General features: G+C 42.8%; 1 protein-coding gene across 1 annotated transcript in view; it reads left to right on the top strand.

Moving 5' to 3' along the window:
- Positions 1-22,776, top strand: part of STX7 (syntaxin 7) — a 35,942-nt gene extending 13,166 nt beyond the window's left edge. The window contains exons 3-10 of the mRNA XM_074166044.1: positions 9,811-9,880; positions 11,738-11,828; positions 14,130-14,267; positions 14,902-14,954; positions 16,152-16,242; positions 17,303-17,375; positions 18,402-18,484; positions 20,154-22,776. Coding sequence (XP_074022145.1) covers positions 9,811-9,880; positions 11,738-11,828; positions 14,130-14,267; positions 14,902-14,954; positions 16,152-16,242; positions 17,303-17,375; positions 18,402-18,484; positions 20,154-20,249 — 695 coding nt within the window. The 3' untranslated portion in view covers positions 20,250-22,776. The remainder of the gene's footprint in view (positions 1-9,810; positions 9,881-11,737; positions 11,829-14,129; positions 14,268-14,901; positions 14,955-16,151; positions 16,243-17,302; positions 17,376-18,401; positions 18,485-20,153) is intronic.
- The last annotated feature ends 995 nt before the right edge of the window (positions 22,777-23,771 follow it).

Below are 23,771 nucleotides of genomic sequence, written 5' to 3'. Positions count from 1 at the left end.
AGTTGAATTCCATCAGTCATATGACTTTCCCTTTCACTTAATTTATGTTCATGATTTTCTACAGTTACAAAAAACCCTGAAAAATATTAAGAGATCTGATTTATGCCTTTTTGTTGTGGTTTAAGCCCAGTAGGGAGCTAAAAGGTTCAGCTAAAACAGGCTGAAACGTTCGTGAAAAACTGTGGCTGCCACTACGTTTGTAAGAGCAGCAGGTTCGCGTGGTTGTTCTTTAGCTAAAGAAGGGTGCAGATGGGCAAGTGAAAAGTAAATGAAGTCGCCGAGGTGTGGAAATCGGAACCTGTATGAAAACAAGGCTCTGTTTTGTCTATATTTTAACGTGTGGTTTTGTACAGGTGTGGTTTTTAAGCAGATAGGCTTAAAGTAGAGCTTCTTGAGACTTTTAACGATGATATTGTCAGAAATTTCCAATTAGCAGCAGTTAGCCAGAATTTGATTTTGTGGGAACGTACTAGTTAAAAAACAATACTTAATTTTTTTTTTTAGTAGTTGTTGCTGTTTTCAGGAAGATTTCTTGGATTTAGGGTGAGGTTTCAGTAAAACCTGGAAAAGGCTGGTTATTTAGGGTTTTTAAGCACCCGTTATGGTCTTCCACGTTCCATTTTGTGGACTTTTCCAAGGCTGAGGAATTGAACTTGATCTGCTATATCCAAGTCATGACTTGAATATAGAGGATAATAGGAGGAGGAATTCAGATATTTTGGGTCTTTCTAAATGCCTGTCTTTCTGCAATGAGGTGAAGTCATGAAGCCCAAAGTTTTTAGAAATAAACTATTTCTGCAGACTTCAAGCATGAATTATTTGCATGCTGTTCCTAAAGGCTTTGTTCTATGTAAAATAGCATATATATATTTAAGGTAGTTTGCCTCACAGATTTGTTTATGATTTTGGAGAGTTTTGTTAATGTTTTTCTGTGTTTTGTCTTGTTTGTTAAAAATATTTTGCTTCTCTGGAAAATGGCATGTGAAACGGTGTCTTGTGTGGGTGACACTGCACAGGAAGGACAGGGATTTATGTACGCTATCAGCAGAATAGAGTGAAAAATGGGTCTTCCATGTACACCCCAGTGTGTTAGTTGTGTTAGTTTGGAGAAAAAACAGATTTATTTTTTTTTTTTTTTCTTTCTCCTACAGTGTTTTGTGTTACTTTAGTTATTACCTGGTTATTACCAGTTCAGTTCTGTTGGATTTTCCTCCTTGTAGGCAGGAGAAGAGGAGATTCGTGCATCTGTGTCATAACTTAAGCTACTGGTATGCTTTAGAGAAATGTTCAAACTTTGGGGTTTCAGGGGATTACCGGGGACGTTTTAAGATACGAATATAAAGTCATTATAACTTGATTTAATGACTTCCCCTTGGTTGAGCTGTAATAATTGATTACATGGTCAGTTATTGTGCACTTCAACAATGTGTATTTAGCATGCTCTACGCCCACATGAGAAGAACATGCTTCAATCCCACTTCACGGTGTCCTTGAAAGACTACCATAGGTGGTAGTAGACTGGGATGAAATTATTACAACAAAAAAACCCAACTGAAGGTACATCCTGAGCTCCCAACATTGTTGCTGATGTTCCTGGTCACCCGGGGTCATGATTCTATTTAAAAATACTAGAAGCTCCAATAAAATCCAACAGGAAAGGGTAGATGACTTGATTTTTCCCTACTCTTCTGTGCTTAATAAGTCTTTCATCCTGAGAGCTCCGAGGACAATCTTCATCCCCATCCTCATTCTATTTTCTCCTTCCCACACACGCTTCAGTTACTGTTTCTCTGTGCCAATGTATTATCCTGTTTTAGAATCATCAGTGTTATACACTGAGTTAAGGCAGAAATAAAGCAAATTACTTCAAATTACTGGAGTTTTTAGATTCTTGATTCCATTTAGGCGAGCTCTTGGGCATGGGGGGGTGCTTTTGACTAATTTGGGATTTTTTTGGCTGGTGTCCTGGAGTTGATTCCTCTAGTGAACTGTTCAAGCAGGATTAGGAAGGTGTACAGCACCGTGGCATTGGGATTTATCGAACATTTTAGTCGGTGTGAACTACACTAGTAGCTTTAAAGAGGCACTAACACAGAAAACTTCTGTCTGCTGAATTTATGGCAATTGCATTAGGTTGCTGTGTGTAACAGCTTTTATAAAAGATTGATCCAGGAATGTGTTCTGCAGCTTCTGTCCGTCTTTACTCACGTACCTTCAGCTGAAGCGCAGAAGGAAAAACATATTGAGTCGGATTTGAATAAATTGAGGAAGTCTGTTGTCCCCAGGCAAAAAGCGCTTTGAACTGGTGTAACTTTTACAAATAATTCTTCTATTCTGATAACCTGCTCTGAAGTGACCCTGAATTTTATTAGATTCCACTCATCTTAATCTGTAACTGGATGTGCTGTTTGTTGACTCAAACAAGTAGGAGGTTTCTTCATCGTTACCCAACCGGCGGCAGCGCCTGTGAGGTCTTTGCCGAAGCATTTTGGAACGGTGACTGTGCCGGTGTGATATTCACCCTATTTGCCGTACGGAGCCGTAGCTGAGCCTCACGTGGAGCAGAATTCATGTTTGATGCACACAAAGTAACGCTTTGCTGATGCTGTTTATTCTGCTTGGGCTCAGGAGGTAGGAAGATGCCTAAAAATCAAATGGCTTTCAATCCCCATTCCTAGTGTTAGTCCTCTGAACCTTCAGCAGTGACTGAAACACTGTCTGTCCCAAAAGAGGGGGGGGGGGGCCTCCCCATTGCAGTTAATATTTGGGAGCAGCTGTTGGAACAGCTCCTTCTCTGCTCCTTCTTCCTTTCAGGCGCTCCAAGTCTGGGGAAGAGTGGCTGGAAAACTGTCTGGCAGAGCTGGGGGCGTTGGTCGACAGCCGTCTGGCTGAATACCAGCCAGCAGTGTGCCAAGGTGGCCAAGAAGGCCGACAGCATCCTGGCCTGTATCAGGAACAGTGTGGCCAGTAGGGCTGGGGTAGTGATGGTCCCCCTGTGCTCAGCACCGGTGAGGACCCCCTTGAGTGCTGTGTTCAGTTTTGGGCCCCTCACGACAGGAAAGAGATTGAGGTGCTGGAGTGTGTCCAGAGAAGGGCAACGGAGCTGGTGAGGGGTCTGGAGCACAAGTCTTGTGAGGAGAGGCTGAGGGAGCTGGGAGTGTTCAGCCTGGAGAAAAGGATGCTGAGGGGAGACCTTCTCGCTCTCTACAACTCCCTGAAAGGAGGGTGTAGCCAGGGGGGGTCGGTCCCTTCTCCAAGTAACAGGCGATGGGACAAGAGGAAATGGCCTCAAGTTGCCCCAGGGGAGGTTCAGATTGGATATTAGGAAAAATTTCTTCACTGTGAAAGGGTTATGAAGCCTTGGAATGGGCTGCCCAGGGCAGTGGTGGAGTCACCATCCCTGGAGGTATTTAAAAGCCGGCCAGACATGGTGCTGAGGGACATAGGTCAGTGATGGTTTTTGTCAGTGTTGGGTTGATGGTTGGACTCAATGATCTGAAAAGTCCCTTCCCACCCAGGCAATTCTATGATTCTGTGACAGGTCCCCAGCCTTGCTGGTCTGTATAAGGCAGGTCTCATGGGACTTGCCCTGCCTGCTTGTCTGGTTCTTGTCCTCTGCAGCACTGTGACTCCCTATTTGTTGTTCCTGTTGCTGCGGTGTTTTTTCCATGCACACCCACTGGGTGCCACGTTTCCTGTGGAAGCATTAGAGCGTGGCTTTATGAAACTGGGCGATGTGGTGGGTCTGGCTTGGACCGTAGTACTGAAGGACACTGCTACTGTGTGGCTGTAATGGAACCTTAGGTGATCCAAGTAAGAAGTGAGGTTTCAGGCCGCAAAGGGGTAATAATTAGCAGCACTCATTAAATGTATTATTTCCCCCCAGTTTCATGCTTCTGTCTTGTGGCCTTCTTTTTAGGACGCTGTGGGTTATGTTGATTCACCTCACTCTCCAGCTGTAAAGCTGCAACAAGCTCGGTCATGGCCACTTGGGGGTGTAAAGTTTGATTTTCCCAATATTAAATAGAAGGGAGGTTGAGATGGGAAGAGAGCTGATCGTAGGTAACTTGGGAAAGCTCCTCTCCTGTCACTGGAGCTACTGGTTAAGTGTTCCAAAAGAAGACCATCCTCAGTTTCCCTTGTCTCATGCTAGGGGTGAATGTGGTGCTTGGATGCTTCTTAGTCCTTCCGGAGAAGGTGGGTGACCTACAGTCCGCTCTTCATTTCCCTCCTCTTAGTTTTTTGCCTTTCATTAGGATTTTACTCGAGGGTTTGGGGTTATTTTTATCTTTTCTTGTGAAACGATACTGTGGTGTTACATCCTGTGCAGCCGTTATGAATTCCCAGTTGGGGATAACTTTTTCTGCTCCCGTGTTAAAGGCAAGAAGTTGTTTACTTTTTTTGTCTTCGTTGTATTCACTTATATCTTTATTTTCAGTTTGAAACTTCCTGTGTGGTCTTAAACATTTTCATGTGCAAAGAGCAGAACCAGCAATTATGTCAACACGGATTTATAGGGGTAATGGAACAGCTTTGCAGAACCAGCTGAAAAACGGAGGAAGATGAGGAGAAAGGAGATGGAGCTTCCTTGTTTCCTAACCAGCTAAAAGCCAGCTCTTGAGCAAGGGTGGTGTGCGATCCGATACGTGAAATATGTTTTTATCTTTGGAAAAGATAGCATATATGGCACATCTGGCAGGAACATTCAGAGGGATGGGATGTCATTCAGAGGGACCTGGACAGGCTGGAGAGGTGGGCCCAGTTGAACCTCATGAGGTTCAACAAAGGCAAGTGCAGGATTCTGCACCTGGGAAGAAACAATCCTCAGTATAAATACAGACTGGGGGATGAGGTATTAGAAAGCAGCCATGAGGAAAGGGACTTGGGGGTGCTGATGGACGAGAAGCTGGACATGAGCAGGCAATGTGCTCTCGCAGCCCAGAAGGCCAATCGCATCCTGGGCTGCATCAAATAGAAGTGTTGCCAGCAGACCCAGAGAGGGGATTCTGCCACTTTACTCTGCTCTGGTGAGACCTCACCTGGAGTACTGTGTGCAGGTCTGGAGCCCTCAATATAGAAAGGACATGGACCTGATGGAGCGGGTCCAGAGGAGGGCCACCAAAATGATCAGGAGGTTGGAGCACCTCTCCTATGAGGACAGACTGAGGGAGCTGGGGTTGTTCAGCTTGGAGAAAAGGAGGCTCCGGGGAGACCTCATAGCGGCCTTCCAGTACCTGAGGGGGGCCTACAGGAAGGCTGGGGAGGGTCTGTTTACAAAGGCCTGCAGTGACAGGACGAGGGGCAATGGCTTTAAGTTGGAGAAGGGGAGATTTAGATTGGATATTAGGAAAAAGTTCTTTACCATGAGGGTGGTGGAACACTGGAACAGGTTGCCCAGGGAGGTGGTTGAGGCCCCTTCCCTTGAGATATTCAAGGTGAAGCTCGACGAGGCCCTGGGCAACCTGGTCTAGTTGGAGGTGTCCCTGCTGACTGCGGGGAGGTTGGACTAGATGACCTTTGGAGGTCCCTTCCGGCCTGGACCAATCTATGAATCTATGAACATCTCTCTCAAATGCTCCTACCTGTTAAAAAATGTAAATATTTCCACTGTAAATCTCACTACTCCTGTAACTCATGCAGAGAAAAGATAACTTTTATATGAGACACTATTACTATTTTATTTGTGTCTTTTTTTTTTTTTTCTCCCTTTAACTAGAGGGAGAGCTTCCGCTGGCTAGGAATAGAACCACCGTTTGCCTTCGTTAAAGTAAACACGAGCTGACTCTTAAATAATTGTCTCTGTAGGAATTCAGGTTTGGTCTTAATTGTTTCCCTGGCTCATCATTAACCGTGTCTGACCTGTTCCTCAGCATGTGACCCGTCTGAGAGTCGCTTTCATCAGCTAATAGTTATATGTGGTAAGATCTGGACCAGGAATGTCACAAAGACGAGTGAAAAGTCTTCTCACTGATATGGTTATTACTTCTTTCTAATACAAGACTTGTTTTCAGGTGGAAAAAGTGAGTTTCTTTCTTCTTGCTTGGAGAAAACGTGTTTTGCTTGGGTGGTATCGTGTGCCCTGCTTCCTGCGCTGCCCGTCCACCAGGGGGGACTTGCCTTCTGCGGTGGCTCGTTGCAAGCCCTCAGCTGGCAAGGTACTGCTCTTTCAGGGTAGCAGTCTGAGCCCTGAAAGAGCTGTTCATCTTCATTATATGCAAACATCTACCCCCATCTTCAGCATAGAAGTGGCTGCAGGAGTGTGACAGAGGCTGTTGGTGACTTCGGTGAAGAACGCATGCGTGCACACGGAGTGTGTCCTTCTGCAGTTCCTGAGCAAAGTCCAGCAACAGCTGTACCTACCCAAGGAACCTGAGCTAAAGGGTCAGACTTTGTGCTGAAATGCATTAAAATCACACACAAGATCCGGTCAGGCTCTGTTACGGGATTGGTAAAGCCCAGAAGGATGGGAGGGACCTCTGGTAGTCATATTACTCCTGACTTTCAGAGCTCCTTGGGAAGTCGGAAGAATAGGGAAGTGGGGAAGGGAAACCCATAAAGGGTGAGGTAACCTAGGAACCCATCAAAACTCTGCTCTGATCTTTGGTCTCTGACTGTTACTGGTGTGTTTACAGAGCAGAACTGGGACTTTGTGAGTTGGGCCTAAGCCTTTGGCTCTTCTGTAGAGGGGCAAAAAGCTGGTTAAACAAGCGAGGCAGTACCCTTATAAATACCACCATCAGCAGAGAAGCTGAGAACTTTGGGGCCTCTGTTTTATGGAAAATAATTCCAGCAGTTTTGCTCTCCCCCTCCAGTGCCAAGACCCTTTCCCTGTTTGTTTCCCAAATGGGCCAATGGAAGGAGCCAGCAGAGGAGAAGACGAGGCTGCCCTGCTTTTCCCTCGAGGAAAATGGATATTGGCTTTTATCTAAGGAGTTTTGAAGCCAGTTCTTGCTTTGAATCAAATTCTGTAAGATCTCGATGTGTACATGAGAGGGAACAAGACACTTTACCTCTGTGATGCAGGTGGTGATGTCATAGAATCATAGAATGGTTTGGGTTGGAAGGGACCTTAAAGATCATCCAGTTCCAACCCCCTGGGCAACCTGTTGCAGTGTCTCACCACCTAAAAAAGCCTAATTTAAATTGTCTCAAAGCCTAATTTAAATTTTGTTTTTATCAATAAAGCTGTATGAGTTTGAGAGTCTGGACAAATGTCTGTGGTTTAGGTGGTTCTGTGATTATATGTATATTGTGATTATGTCAAATATCTAAATGAGTCGTAGCTTCAGTAAGAAATCTATTAAAAAACAATCCCAACCAAAATAATTACACGACTGTAAAGAAATATATTTTTTAGGCTCTATACACTCCAGCATTTTTATGTTAATATGAAGGAATGCAAAGGATGGATTTCTTTAACTCGTCAACCTGGAGGTATGTACTGTAAATGGAGATTTCGGGAAGCTCAGCTTCTCTGCTTCCTGTGTTGTACTGGTCCCACCAACTTGCCTTTGACTTTTTTGTGAAGACAGCGTCAGGAGCTGCTGAAGACTGTTGGCCAACATTTATTTTTACTGCTCCACCTTTATTTCTGTTTGCTTACTCGAATAAGCAGTGTTTCACTTCTTAATGCATACAAACAAAAAATTGAAAAGAGAAATGCTATTTTTTTTTTTCTGAATAATATCCTTATTGTGAAAGGTTAAGTTGGAAAATCATAGAATCATAGAACGGTTTGGGTTGGAAGGGACCTTAAAGATCATCTGGTTCCAACCCCGTGCCATGGGCAGGGACACCTCCCACCAGACCAGGTTGCTCAAAGCCCCATCCAGCCTGGCCTTGAACCCCTCCAGGGATGGGGCAGCCACAACTTCTCTGGGCAACCTGTTCCAGTGTCTCACCACCTTCACAGGAAAGAATTTCTTCCTAATATCTAATTTAAATCTCCCCTCTTTCAGCTTAAAACGATTACCCCTTGTCCTGTTGCTCCTCTCCCTGATCAAGAGTCCCTCCCCATCTCTCCTGTGGCACCTTTAGGGAGTGGAAGGGGCTCTAAGGTCTCCCCAAAGCCTTCTCTTCTCCAGGTTGAACAACCCCAAGTGCTAAATTACAGGAAGCCCAGAAAAATTGGTGTCTGTTCAGTCATTGTTTTTTTTTTTTTTTTTCCTTAATTTTATTTTTTCTTGAGATTTGAAAGCCTGTTGGCACTTTGCTCTTTTGATGCGTATCCACAGACTTCTTGGTAAAATGTGTTTTAATTTTATGCTGAATTCTTGAATCGCAAGACCTGAACTGGGATGAATTTCCCTCTGCCTGGAATTTATAGCTGACCAGCTACGCCGTGCTGGCTTTTAATTTCCCCTCAATTATCTACTTGTGTTCATTTTTAGAAGTAGGATCAATATCCAATTAACTTGGAATGCAAATATTTAAAACACAGGCTTTGTTTCAGAGAATTTCTCGAGTGAGAGCCTTTATTTGATAAACACAAACAGGTTATTTTCTTTATTTGCAGTTAAATAATGCATCTCTAGGTGGCGGTAGGACACACCGGCACTTTTTCTGTCTGCAAACCAGGAAGGAAATTAGCTATAGGAGCTGTCGACATAGGGACAAAAGTGGTGTAGAAGATCCAGTATCATCTCATTCACTGGAGACTTGTTATGAAACAAAGATAAGAATTAATATTATTACTAAAAATGTTCGAAGGAATTCCATTTTTATTTAACTGCTTAACGTAAGTCAGAGTTAACTTCTTGTAACTGAAGTTCTGTCTGTTAGAGATTTTTTTCTAATGGTTTTCTTTATTACTTAGAGATGCCTTTTACTGCAATTTTAACTGTATTTAGGGGGAAAAAAAGGATAGTGTGCTAGTAAAGTGAGGATCCCATGTAGTATCATGCTGTCGTGTTTTGTCGTGACTGTGGTACCCCAGTCTGCCTGGGGAGGGCCACAGAAACACAGGGAAGACAAGTCTACTCCTAGCCAGGGTCAAGCAAAAATGAAGTTGTTTTGCATATGTATTCTTTGGTTTTAGAAGATGTAAAGGTGTTACGCTGAGATAAAGCACGTCGAAGATACTAATTTTGCAGTGTGCACGCTTGAAGTGTCTGTCCGTTTTTCTCCTTTCTCATGTGACAGTAAAATACATTAAGCTGAAAATAAGGTTCAGATGAAGTGTCACTTCTTGCAGTTCAAAACTAATTTTTTTTTTTTTGTGAAATACATTTAAAAATCACTGGTGGTTTGTATCCCACATTTAAAAATGTCAGGGTATTAAAATTGCAATTTAAACCTGGACACCTGAGTTCCTTTTTTTTTTTTTTAATGTACTGTAAACCATGAGTGCTTTGTTGCTGTCTCTTCATTAATGCACTGGGTCTGAAATATTTGTGTGTGATAGTGTCGTGGCAGTCTCTCCTGTAGCTTTCTAAAATAACGTGTGTAAAATATGACTAAACCAGAATAAGAATTGTGCTGCTTGCTTTAAAAATTTAATATTAAAAGGCCTGATTTATACTTATTATAGTGAAGTTATTAACTGATCTTTAAATTGCCTGTTTCTCCCTAGACACTTGAATGCGTTCCAGTCCTTTATAAGAAACCCAGGGCTTTGTGTTTGACTTGGCAAAACCCATTCACTAGATGTTCTGGGACTTCTTAAGTGGAACCTTTTGTAGCAGGTTGAAAAAATCTCGAATATCAGTGTCTGTCGACTTTTATGGCTTGAGAATTGTCGAGCAAAAACGCGTAAAATTAAGTGGGAGTTGTCTGTGCCCCATTAAAATTTCTCTTCTTCTTCCCAAACAGCTGCCGAAATCCAAAGGATACTCCATCAGCTTGGAACACCACAAGACACGCCGGAGCTGAGGCAGCAGCTGTGAGTATTTCACGTGAAAATATTTAATTTCATTGCACTGTAAACAATATGAGGTGAGGTTTTGTTAGGCTGAATGCTTGATCTCAGCGAGAAAGGCAAGTGTAGAGAAATACTTGAAATTCAAATGTCGAGATGCGCTTTTTAAAATTCATCGTGGATAATCTGTAAAAATAGTCAGCTGGGTTGCCCATGTACGTTGCCTGCAGTATCGGTACATCTATAGAACAATCAATACATCTAAAAAAAGGGAAAGTGGCAGGACCAGAAAACAATATCGCTGTTTAAAATGCAAACACTGCATCCTGCCACCTCAACCAACTCTTCAAATCTGTCTAAGTTTCACAAGGTAATGAATATATTGGGGTTTTCATGAGACGTGATCCTGGGGGAGAGAGGGGAAATGTCTGTTTAGTGATGGAAGCTATGGTGAGGGGTGACTCTATAGAATAGACGTGTACTGGAAATATTACAATAGCAGAAGTGAAACAAGGCTCCAGGGCAGATGCTGTGCTGTAGTTTGGTCACCTGAAGGTGACATTTATATGCCACTAGCAGAGGCAGTCAGCTGCTCTCCTCTGCATAGCCTATTGAACTGCAATGATTTTTTTTTCCATTAAACTCCTTTACCACCTCAATCTCAGCATAATAAATGCACGTTAAGTGAGGTGTCGTGCTAACCCTGTGGGTGGGAAAGTTACCGGTCTTCAGTGCGGTTAATGCCACACTGAAGAATAGGAGGAGGTCGGTATTGGACCAAAGGCATCGTTCATTCTGTGTGAACAGCCAAATTGCTTTAAAATAGCCTGAGATCAGGGTCCATAATGTCAGCCAGATACAATCCACAGTGGATATTCTACTGGAGACTGAGGAGGTGAAGATCAACATACACAGGAAGGATATAGGCATAAATTCACAGCTACACAGGATAGAAACTGCTGTGAAGGACACGTTCATGGAGGTAATATATGTGATAAGCTTCCTTGAGTTTTCATCTGCCCCTTTTTTCACTTGTCTGAACATCTGGCCGTTCCTTTCATGTCGGTATGTATCTGAGGAGTTATTTGATTATTTTAAATATTGATGTTGATTGTTTACTAATAGCTTTCCAGATAAAACCTTTTTATATACACTGGGGAGGAGGATGAAAAAGCAGGTAAAGAATTTGAGTTGTTCCAGGAAAAAAAAATATGAAGATTGGTAAAGAAGTATGTGATAGTACCAGAAGCAAAGAGATAGAATACCAAAAATAGCAATGCTGTCGAAAACAAGGTTTTATTTTCTTTGCCTTTTTTTTTTTTTTTTTTAAGCACTGTTAAAGCTATTAGTAAATAATGAAGTTTTCAGCTAAGTTCACAGTTACCGTATCATTGGCAGATACAGATCTCTTTAAATAAGCTTCCCAGTTAACTACCAGGAATTGACCTTTCAGGGACTTTGGTATCAAATTGTATTCAAGCCACAGTATGTTCTTCCACACAGAAAAAACTTGGTCCGAACTCAGAAATGACCAGGTGTTTCCAAGTATCGATAGCCTCAAAAGGACTATGAAAAGCATCTTTAGATGTTCATAACAGTAAGAAACCTATTGCTGCACATTGGGAAAATATACCTTAAAAAAAGAAAAGTGAGTAATGATGCTGTGTCATCAGTAATGATTCAATAATGGAGGAACATACCTTGTCAGCGTCTGCCCCACCTGGAATCCACGATGTCATGCCTTTACAGTGAAGAACAGAATAAAAATGCTTTTGTGCACTTCAGAGAAGCGTTTAGTACTGCTGCTTTTCAGAGAATCGGTGAAATTCAAACACAGTAACCCAATGGTCTCTAATGGAACTTTGCGATTTTTTTTTTTAGGCAGCAGAAGCAGCAATACACCAACCAGCTCGCCAAAGAAACCGACAAATACATTAAAGAGTTTGGATCTCTGCCTGCAACAACTGAACAGGTATAAAACCAAAGAGCGTGGCCTGTTTGACTACCATGTTGGCTCACATAGAGGATTTGAGTGGCTTCAGTTCTGCCTATTTTTGTGTTCCTCACCAGGCTTTCAGAGCGCTGTTGAGTTATTCCACACATTGGCACAACAGGGACAGTCACAACATAAGAATATTTTATTGCAGTCCAGACTTGTTCCGAAGTTGTTTTTAATGTATTGGGAATGAGGTAGTTTGGCTGAAAGGGTAGGAATCAAGTGCCTGTGATTTCAGGGAACTGGGCACTTTGTAATCATAGAATCATAGAACAGTTTGGGTTGGAAGGGACCTTAAAGATCATCCGGTTCCAACCCCGTGCCATGGGCAGGGACACCTCCCACCAGACCAGGTTGCTCAAAGCCCCATCCAGCCTGGCCTTGAACACATCCTGGGATGGGGCAGCCACAGCTTCTCTGGGCAACCTGTTCCAGTGTCTCACCACCCTCACAGGAAAGAATTTCTTCCTAAGATCTCATCTAAATCTCCCCTCTTTCAGTTTAAAACGATTACCCCTTGTCCTGTCACAACGCTCCCTGATCAAGAGTGCCTCCCCATCTCTCCTGGAGCCCCTTTAGGGACTGGAAGGGGCTCTAAGGTCTCCCTGGAGCCTTCTCTTCTTCAGGCTGAACAATCCTAACTCTCTCAGCCTGTCCTCACAGCAGTGGTGCTCCAGCCCTCTGAGCATCTTCGTGGTCCTCTTCTGGACCTGTTCCAACAGGTCCATGTCCTTCCTGTGCTGAGGACGCCAGAGCTGAACACAGTACTCCAGGTGGGGTCTCACCAGAGCGGAGGGGGAGAATCCTTTGCAGTGATGCTAATTCTGACTCCGTAGACACTCTGCTTCCAGGGTTAAGGAATTGTACGTCAAAACCGCTTGCAGAGCGAATGGCCTGAGCATCTGAATAATTTGATTATACCCAGTAGGTCTGTTCTACATCACTCGGACCAGCACACGTGCTATGTCTTGTCCACAGGCTTTTCCTGTTTTTTTAAGAGGAGTGTACAGGAGCTGTTACTAAAACAACTTCTGCAGTCTTTAAACTGCTTCTTTCCCAGGTCTGTGTAAAATCTGCTTGGGATGTAACGTGTGAAATGGCTTTTATCATTAGCACACTCCTGTCTGCCGTCCTGTGGTTTCTTATCTGAGCAAAATCTGTTGCTTAAATAAGGGAAGAGAACAGGATCCCAGGAAAAAAAAAAATGGATTCAGGTTATTGTCGCTCAAACAACTTGCCTGGTCTGTGGCTGATTACTAAGAAAATGGATTGTCCTGAAACACTGAATTCATGTTCCACACATGATCCACTTGTTCTCATCCGATCAAGTTGTAAACTTCTAATAGAGGTGTTAAAACTTTGTTTTGGTATATAACGTCCAGCCCAGGCAATGTATGTTTGGGGTGGTTTGTTAGGGTTTTTCTGTTTCTTTATCTCGTAGCTGAAAAGTTGGCGGTGAGATGTTTTACTGTCTGATTTTACTCCTTTTATCATTAATATCTTCATCAAAGCTACCTCCCAATGAAATGCGTAAATGATGGGTTGAGGAATGGCATTTATAGCCTCTTGGAAATTTGGAAGAAAGGGTTGATTTAATGTATACGTTTAGGAAAATATGGTGGAGGCTCTCCTGTGTGTCCATTATTCCTCTTCCCATCTCTACATCTTAAAAAAACAAACAACAAACAAACAAACCAAAAACCAAACCAAACCAACCAAGCAGAATAAACAAAAAAAAAAACCAAAACACCAAACCTGAAAGATTAGAACAAGGTATTTTTGTACACATTCTGAAGCACTATGGGAGGATGTGAACCCACTTATGGATGCAGCTCAATATATATTTCCAGCGTTTATGTAAATGTGCCATGTTCTTTCTTTTCTGTGTGCTTCCCCCCCCCCCCCCCCATTCAGTCAACTTTGCATAACTCGAACCATTCTATGGTTGTAGCATCCATGATACCAAAATATTTCACACTTAAACAGTAGGTTTTATAATTAACAAATAATAAGGAAGGTAGAAGATTTCTTGTCCCTGCCCGTTTCTTCTTTCCAGCTGTTAAATGAAAATAAATACATCGATTTCCTCTTTAAATGCCTTAAATTATGCAGAGTTACATGATTCCAGAGGAAGGTTTGTCCATGTGGTTGCAAATGGTTTTGTTAGACCTATTTAGAATAAAAAGAGTATATCCCTTGGCATCGAGCAGCCTGGAAATGGCAGAGCCTTGAAAAGCTGGAGCTCATTTGACTTGGTAAAACTTTTTTCTCCTGTAGCGTCAAAGAAAAATACAGAAAGACCGGCTTGTGGGGGAGTTCACCACAGCGCTAACAAATTTCCAACGACTCCAAAGGCAAGCTGCTGAGAAAGAAAAAGACTTTGTAGCCAGAGTAAGAGCCAGCTCGAGGGTATCTGTAAGTATCGGAAAATATGCCATTATGCTGTTCACTGGTGTTGGATGTCAAATTTGCTGCCTCAATGCTGCTTGCAAAAGCTCCTGTCTGACTCCAAATACTGCAGAACGTGCGCTAAATGATTTTTTAGTAAAGGCTGAATGAAGTTACTGTGACTTTTTTCCTTGCCTTTGTCACCCAAAGGTATGAACTGCCCCGCTTTTATGCCATAATCTTGCAAAAAGCAATTTTTTAGTAGATTTTGAAATGCTTTTGCTGGAATTTTAGATAGCAACAGATTTTTCCTATAGGGAAGAATCGCTTTCCAGATTTCTCTGCAGTATTACAGTGGAGTAGTGCTGAGAAGCTTGAGATGTTGAGCTTTTTCTTGTTAGCATATCAATTTTGCCTTTTCGCTCTGTGCCAGATACACGTTGTAAATTTTAGCAGGCAGTTCCTGAGCTGAATGTTTTTGCTTGTATTTCAGCTTTGTGCATGCGTAAAGCAAAACGAGGAGGAGAACATGTTAAATCACGTTTCAGTTTGAAGTTGACTTACTATAAACCTTGTAATATCGACTCATTATAGAAATGCTGACAGTGCTCTTTTCAGCGACATAATGTTTTATGTATATTTTTAATCACTGATCATGTAGGGTGGTGCTGCTGAAGATGGCTACAAAGAAGGAACACTTGTCTCTTGGGACAGGTAGGATGAATTTGTTAGTAAGTCTTAACCTCACTCACAATAATAAATGGCCTGCAGGGAAGCCAGCTGCCCTTTTTGTTTATTATTTTTTCATTTTTAATTATTTTTTTTCTCATCGTCTTTTTTCTGGAGGGAGTTGGGATAGGTTATTCAGTTAGGCTTTCTTCTGTAGGGCAATTATAGAGAAGAGGCTCTGGTGGAATAGGTGGGAAGAAAAAGGAGCAGTTCACATCATCTTCCTGTTTTTTCCCCATGTTTCAGCTTTAATCATCTTGTTAAACTTCCCTAAGGCTGTATTTGAGCTTCCTGAGACCCAGACTTAGGTAAGCAGGTTCAGAGAAGGGCAACGGAGCTGGTGAGGGGTCTGGAGCACAAGCCTTGTGAGGAGAGGCTGAGGGAGCTGGGGGTGTTCAGCCTGGAGAAAAGGAGGCTGAGGGGAGACCTTCTCGCTCTCTCCAACTCCCTGAAAGGAGGGTGTAGCCAGGGGGAGTCGGTCTCTTCTCCAAGGAACAGGCGATGGGACAAGAGGAAATGGCCTCAAGTTGCCCCAGGGGAGGTTCAGATTGAATATTAGGAAAAATTTCTTCACTGAAAGGGTTATGAAGCCTTGGAATGGGCTGCCCAGGGCAGTGGTTGAGGCACCATCCCTGGAGGTATTTAAAGACAGGTTGACACAGCGCTTAGTGACATGGGTTAGTGATGGTTTTTTATCAGAGTTGGGTTGATGATTGGACTAGATGATCTGAAAGGTCCCTTCCAACCTCGACAATTCTATGATTCTAAGCACTTTCCAACCTGTGAATAGAGTAAAACTGTTCAGTTGTGATAAGCGTTCAGTGTTTACTGGGATCTCTCCCTGCTTTCACGCTCTCCAAGAACTGCTTCTTGGTCTCAGATTGTTTTGTTGGCTAGCTCGCTTTTGCCTCAGAATGGGTATCAACCCTGCAATTTATCATTCAGAAGAAACTTTGCCGTCGTATTCGACTTGGAATTTCCAAGCAGCTGGCTCAATGAGCAATGTTGCTCCAGCAGCAGCTTCCTATACCAAAGGTGTGAGCGCTGGTAGCGAGAGCTAAGGGTAAAAACATGCTTTTTTTTTTTTTTTAACCGATAATGTAAAGTATGTGCTATTCTTCTGAGTTATTTCACATCCTGCCTGTTCAGTTATGCGTGTTTTTAATTTTTTTTGCTTGATAGTCAACCACAAGCACAAGTGCAAGATGAGGAAATTACAGAGGATGACCTCCGTCTCATTGAGGAGAGGGAATCTTCCATTAGGCAGCTTGAGGTAAGTACAAGTGGTTTCACAGCAGAATATGCTTTTAATGTTTTCAAAGAAAAAACATTTTATTGCGGCGTGAGGATTAGTTGCAGATATTAATCTGGAGGAGTTAGGGTTTGTGGGTGTGTTTTTTTCCTTCCACACTATAAATATTGCCTTTATATGTGAAATGTGCATTAAAAATCTATTGTGTCATGAAAGCCATGTTTTGATACTGTGTTTAACTTCAGTGGGTCATGTACGGAATAAGAGAGTGCTCATGAAAACGTGCATATCATTTTTTTCCAACACTGATTATAAACTAAGCAAAATTATGCCTTTCCTCCCAGGTGTTCCAAATGTATCGTTCAACATCTTCATTTTTTAAGTGGCTTTTTTGAACATTTCTGGAAATACAGAGATGCTTTGTTTCATTCCAACTTTTTTAACTAAGGGCTTGTCAAAAAGTTAAAAACCTTTAAAAACAAGATGTGAACTGTCACATGTGATGAAATACTGACATCAAGAGGCATCTGCAAAGAAAAAATTAATTTTCCCAGCCGGTCTGGAATCCGCATCTCTTACCATCAACAGGAGAGATGCTGGAACTGGAGTTTTTCAGGAGGTCTCACTGATGAATGTGGCAAAACCCATTCTATGGATAAATTTTTCAATAAACTCTCCCTTGCCACTCATAATTTAACTTACAGTCAATTGAACTAAACATGTATCAGTCATTAATTAAGAAGAGATCATGTGCACAGTGGTAACACGGCATCTATCCCTCCATCGTAACCAGATGGAAGTAGAATTATGCAATAGAGGTGCAGTTGCCTGGCCATATTTTAGAGTTAATTTCTGTAAATTGAAATTTGTGTACTCAAACTAATGCAAAATACGTTCTGCACACGCTTTTATTAATTTGGCTTAAACAGAAACTCGGATTTTTTAAACAGGTTTTTTTATCTTGTAGTGTAAAAAGTCATGGACGCTTAGTTGAGAGAAGAAGGAGCAGTATTTATATGTAAACGAACAGAGATGCTAGAATATGTTTATCTCAATTAATGCAATGATTGTTTCCTTGCAGGCAGATATTATGGACATCAATGAAATTTTTAAAGATCTAGGAATGATGATCCATGAACAAGGTGATGTGATAGGTAAGTCCAATTCAAATATTCTTTGAATTTTTTTTTATTTTGTTACTCTGGAGAGCTGCAACATGAACTTTCTTTTGCTGGAAAAATTTCTCTAATGAGACTATCAATGCTAAAGCAAATCAGGTACAACCTAATAATGGGTAGGCTGGCTGAGGTGACTGGGAATACATTAAGAAAGTTTGTTTAAATTGTAGTTTAAAACATTATGTAGCTTTTCATGTGTATAAAATGTCTGTAAAGGTAGGGTTTTTTGAACTGTTTGTACATAAAATTGGAGTTCATGTGGGGATTTTTAAGGTATTGGCTAATGCCGTAAGCGTGCAGATTCGGCAAAGGTTCCTGCTTTGCCCTCCACGCAGACAGGTTGATTCTTTTAATGAAATGTGGTTGAAAAATACATTTTCTGAGTCTGCTGCTGAGCCATGCTGTTGTTTTCAGGGCTTTTTCCTATCACCTTAGCCCATAATCTGTTTGTATTTTTCCGGGGGGGGGGATAAATCTGTGTCAATATGATAGAATACTAAACTGGAGTCGTGCCTCTTGGGGTGTTCTGTGTGTCTGTTTCCTCTGATTTCATAGGCCTTAGCGCTTTTTTAATCTGAGCAGAGGGTAGTCAGGAGCAAGTTCGAGGACAAGTAAAAGGTTTTTTTCAAAAAAAAATTTAAAAAAATAAGTTGAAGTACTGAAAGTTTCTACCCCAGTTGGTGTCAAAGGTTCAGGCCTGGTTCTAGACCAGAGGAGCTGTTACTGATGTGAATTCAGCCACTCGTTGCCTGGGTGGTTCAGAAATGAACTCGGGAAGAAGTATAGGATGGATCAAGCTTCCCTGGCAGGGGGGTTGGAACTGGATGATCTTTAAGGTCCCTTCCAACCCAAACCATTCTATGATTCGATGATAATGCAAGGTATAAAACATGGGGTATGGATGGGGGGACAGCTATTACCTATGCTCCTAAATGTATTTCAGCAACCCAAACCTTTGGTTTTGACTAACCAAAATTTGAAATCTTTCCTTTTAAAATAAAGACAGCATTGAAGCCAACGTAGAAAATGCAGAGGTACATGTGCAGCAAGCGAACCAGCAGCTGTCGAGAGCAGCAAACTACCAGGTACTGTCAATGCCGACTGCTAGTTGCCTGTAACTGCCCTTTCTCAGTCCTGATTTCTACTTTCTTAGAAAGTTCAGATTTTCCTCATTGATTTCCTTAAAGCTTGGAGACTTACCTAAAGGTTTGTGTTAGACTGTGATGGTATTTCTAGGTCACTATAAAAGAAAAGTCAGTGAGCTCTGAAAGCTCTGGGTTTCCTGTAAAGTTAGCTAGACTGTTTCAGAGCATCTAAAGTTACACCTTTATTTAAAAACAACCGAAAAAAAAAACCAAACCCTAAGCAATCCAACCCCCTCCTTTGACAGCTCTTCTTTGGCAACACTTCTTTAGAGCAAGCCTCTAAAGATCCCTGGAGGAGTAGGGAAGACAGAGCAGGGAAGTCTTTGGAAGATGCTGTCTGTTAGCATGAATTTTTGCTGTCTAAAATCTTCTCAATGCTGAATATATCCAGCTTCTGGTAATTGCTACCCTGATGCTAAAAACATATTTCAAACTCTCAAACTTTTTTTTGAAAAGTCTTTTTGAAATACCTATAAATGCTAGTTCTTTATAACATTTTGGACCTTCTTAGAAATAATCTTATTAGTAATAAATCTTCCCTCTTAAGTCAGAGCTAGAGTTAGTCCTTAGACTTTTTTTCTTTTTTTTCACTTTTTTTTTTTTTTTTTAATCCTCTTATATGTGTTAGTAGTAGCCAGGACAGTAAATCAATGACAAAACGTCTGAAGGATTGCCCGCTGTTTTCAGAAGTGGGAGAGGGAAAGGGGTCGATTCTAGGTGACACCAATTGACATGTTAAATATGATTGATGGCTCCTATTTTGATACCGACAAAGTTCAGGGCTGGGGGGGGGGGGTCGGAAACAGTAGCAGGCAAAATTTTCTGTGGAAGGTGTTAGTTTTCTGCTTGAAATGCAAAATGAAAAATTTTGTGCTTTATCTTGAGGAGGAAAGGTTGAAAGAGGGGAGATTTAGATTAGATATTGGGAAGAAATGCTTTGCTGTGAGGGTGGTGAGACACTGGAACAGGTTGCCCAGAGAAGCTGTGGCTGCCCCATCCCTGGAGGGGTTCAAGGCCAGGCTGGATGGGGCTTTGAGCAACCTGGTCTGGTGGGAGGTGTCCCTGCCCAGGGCAGGGAGGTTGGAACTGGATGATCTTTAAGGTTCCTTCCAACCCAAACCATTCTATGATTCTGATTTCAAAAGAAGTTTATTGAGACTTTTGACAAGCTTTTGTTCTGCGGGTCTTGCAGCAGAGATGGGACGCTCGACAGAGCTGGCCTGTTTGAAAGCCTATAAATACTTAAAGGGTGGGTGTCAAGAGGATGGGGCCAGTCTTTTTTCGGTGGTGCCCAGTCACGGGCACAAACATGAACATAAGAAGTTCCGTCTAAAGATGAGGAGGAACTTCTTTCCTGTGAGGGTGGCAGAGCCCTGGAACAGGCTGCCCAGAGAGGTGGTGGATTCTCCTTCTCTGGAGACATTCAAACCTGGCCTGGCAACGTTCCTGTGGCACCTGCTCTGGGTGACCCTGCTTTGGCAGGGGGTTGGACTAGATGATCTCCAGAGGTCCCTTCCAACCCCGTATCATTCTGTGATTCTGTGAGTAGTCTTCGGGTCCTGGTGGTGCAGTTTTCAATTAACTTGGGTTTTTTTTTCTCTCTTGGCAGCAAAGGTCCCGAAAGAAGATGTGCATCCTCATTATTGTCCTTGTCGTTGGGTTATCGCTCCTTGGAATCATCATATGGTTATCCAGCAGATCATAGAATCATAAAATGGTTAGAGTTGGAAGGGACTTTAAAGATCATCAAGTTCCAACCCCCTGCCATGGGCAGGGACACCTCCCACTAGAGCAGGTTGCTCCAAGCCCCATCCAGCCTGGCCTTAAACACTTCCAGGGATGGGGCATCCACAACTTCTCTGGGCAACCTGTTCCAGTGCCTCACCACAGGAAAGAATTTCTTCCTGAGATCTCATCTAAATCTCCCCTCTTTCAGTTTAAAACCGTTACCCCTTGTCCTGTCACTGCACTTCCTGACAAAGAATCCCTCCGCATCTCTCCTGTAGGCTCCCTTCAGATATCGGAAGGGTGCTATGAGGTCTCCCCGGAGCCTTCTCTTCTCCAGGCTGAATATAAGTCTCTGGAGAAAGAGTTGTTGTTGGTATTTAAATTACGGAAGGAAATTCCTGGTCATGGTTTGCTCATTGTGAAGCTGAGTCAAATAACCCTTCTGTACTTCATCACAATTAGTAATTTTTTTTTTTTTTTTTTACAAAACTTTTTGTTTTAACCTGAGAAGTACCATTCTTGATACCACCACCAGTATAACTGCCCGCCCTCTTGGATGCGAGTGCCGTCTTACCAGAAAATAAACAGTTCGCATCGTAAACTGTTCCGTTAACTTAAACGTAAAAACCTCTTAAGGTTTGGGGGGGTGCTAATCAATATGCTGATAATTTGTTTTTGAAGGCGTGGGTAATTATCTTTTGGGATATTGCTAAATGTTGCTGCCAAAATGAACTCCTGAATTGTTGCTTGAGGCGACAAATTCCCATCTCAGCGTTTATTTTTAAGTTAGAAATGTTCTTTCTATCTCTTTCCCTTCCATCCCACCCTCCTGCCCATTTGAGATGGGTGGTTCAGAAATGAAACGTAAGTTGCTGATGTTGCTTTTAAAAAAACTGAAGCTTTTGAATTAAGCCTTCGGGTCGCCTGAAATCTTTCAATGCTTCGTGTATCTCCGTACCTGGCGTTGAGTCCGGTTATGCCTGGAAACCTCCTGCCGAAGGTATGTTGGGTGGATGATGTAATTAATGTGGATTTTTCTTGTTTCGGTTCTTGCATTAAGAAATACTGTGTTTCATGTGCACACGTCTGGTATCTTTGAGTCCGAAACGTGCGTCGATGAGCTTGGCTAGATGAAAATAAGCTCTAGTCTGTGAATTCTTAGATTTACTGGGAAGAAGAGTAATTCCCAGCCTCCTAACTGCACTTGAATGTCTCCGTTCCGAAACTGCTGTGACTCGGTTTCTGTGAACGGATCCAAAGCTGTACGTGAGGTCTCTCCTACAGCCAGAGAAAGGAAGATTACAAGTGAAATTCCAAGTTCAACAGTGGTATTTGAAATCAAGTCGAAATCGGTTGAACTGATTCGAACTGTTGAAGACGTTTGACGCTTATAGCCTTTAAAATGACCTTTTTCCTTTTGTGCCATTTTGTACTAATATATTAAAAAAAAAATGTAACAGCAGTTTTTTTGCCAATTAATCTATTTGCCTTTTTAATTGATCATGGTGAACTAATCTGAAAAGTGTACAGATGAAAAAGTCACTTAATCTGTATTTTATAGAGTTCTTGTACACTAGACTGATAGAGAATGCACTGTTTACCTCGTGAGCTATGAAGTATTATTTGGGAACGATCTAACTGTAAAGCATAAATAGACTTCAAAATTGTAACCGTGCAGCCAAAATAAAGGTCTTTTAAAGAGTATGTTTATCTAGTCGTTCCTTTTTTTTCTTCTTTTTCAGAATCTGTCTTTATGAGCAGAGCTGCCATTTTTGCTTTTCTGTAAATGGTTGAAACTTCTCAGAACGGCTCCAGAGAACTCCAGCTCTGGTGGCTCATCAGCCCAGCAGGACATCTCTTCCTGGGCTGCCCTTCACACGGTTAACGCAAACACTCCTGGAGGAGGAGGAAAATCTGCTTTAAATGTGTCTTTTCAGTCGAGAAGAGAAGGCTGAGGGGGGATCTGATCAACACCTATAAATACTGAAAGGGTGGGTGTCAGGAGGATGGGGCCAGTCTTTTTTCAGTGGTGCCCAGGGACAGGACAAGAGGGAACGGGCACAAACTTGACCATGGGAAGTTCCATCTAAACATGAGGAGGAACTTCTTTCCTTTGAGGGTGGCAGAGCCCTGGAAGAGGCTGCCCAGGGAGGTGGTGGAGTCTCCTTCTCTGGAGACATTCCAAACCCACCTGGACACGTTCTTGTGCAACCTGCTCTGGGTGGACCTGCTTTGCCAGGGGGGTTGGACTAGATCTCCAGAGGTCCCTTCCAACCCCATGTCATTCTGTGATTCTGTGAAATCTCTGTGGGGCAGACGAGCTCCCCTTGGGCACAGCATGAAGGTTTTGAGGGATGGGAATCCATTTGAGGAGGAGGCTTGTGCTGCTGCATTTGCATTCCCAAAAGCAATGAAGGAAAAACAACTCCTGTGAAACTGCATGATTGTGTTCTATGGAAGATGGAAAATGTCTCTGAGATTCAAATGGGAATTTAATTTTCATGTAACTTGCGGTATGGACTCCTGTGTGTTGGGATCCCAGCTCCTGTGTTCTTGTGGCTGCCTTTGTGCTGTGAGTGAAGCTGGGATCCATTCCCCTTCCCCAAAAACCATCAGATGTGCTTTGGTTCACCACCCTTTTGGGGAAGAAATTTTTCCTAATATCCAATCTGAACCTCTCCTGGGGCAACTTGAGGCCGTCTCGTCCCATCGCCTGTTCCTTGGGAGCAGAGACCGACCCCCCCTGGCTACACCCTCCTTTCAGGGAGTTGTAGAGAGCGAGAAGGTCTCCCCTCAGCGTCCTTTTCTCCAGGCTGAACACCCCCAGCTCCCTCAGCTGCCCCTCACAAGACTTGTGCTCCAGACCCCTCACCAGCTCCGTTGCCCTTCTCTGGACCCGCTCCAGCCCCTCAATGTCTTTTTTTGTGGTGAGGGGCCCAAAACTGGACACAGCACTCGAGGTGGGGCCTCACCAGACCCTTCAGCAGCAGATCTTCAGTTCTGGCTCCTGGCAGATCAGAAATTCTGTCTGTGCTTGGTACGTGTCACATTCTGTGTGCGTTGCAATGTGTGTGTCTGTCTGTCTGTCTGCTGGGAGGGTTCTCTACCAAAAGGCTTAGCGAGTTGAAGAATATTGCTCATCTTGGGATGAAATGGTATATTTACTGATGGACTATTGAGCTTGTAAAGGAATGAACACCCTCCTTAACGGGCTGAGAGAGTTGGGGTTGTTCAGCCTGGAGAAGAGAAGGCTCCAGGGAGACCTTAAAGCTGCTTCCAGTGCCTAAAGGGGCTCCAGGAGAGATGGGGAGGCACTCTTGATCAGGGAGTACAGTGATAGGACGAGTGGTAATGGTTTTAAATTGAAAGAGGGGAGATTTAGATTAGATGTTAGGAAGAAATGCTTTGCTGTGAGGGTGGTGAGACACTGGAACAGGTTGCCCAGAGAAGCTGTGCCTGCCCCATCCCTGGAGGGGTTCAAGGCCAGGCTGGATGGGGC

Source organism: Numenius arquata, chromosome 2, assembly GCF_964106895.1.
Source record: "Numenius arquata chromosome 2, bNumArq3.hap1.1, whole genome shotgun sequence".
Taxonomy (NCBI): Eukaryota; Metazoa; Chordata; class Aves; order Charadriiformes; family Scolopacidae; genus Numenius; species Numenius arquata.
The sequence above is the reverse complement of the archived record's forward strand: the minus strand, read 5'-3'. Positions and strand labels throughout refer to the sequence as shown.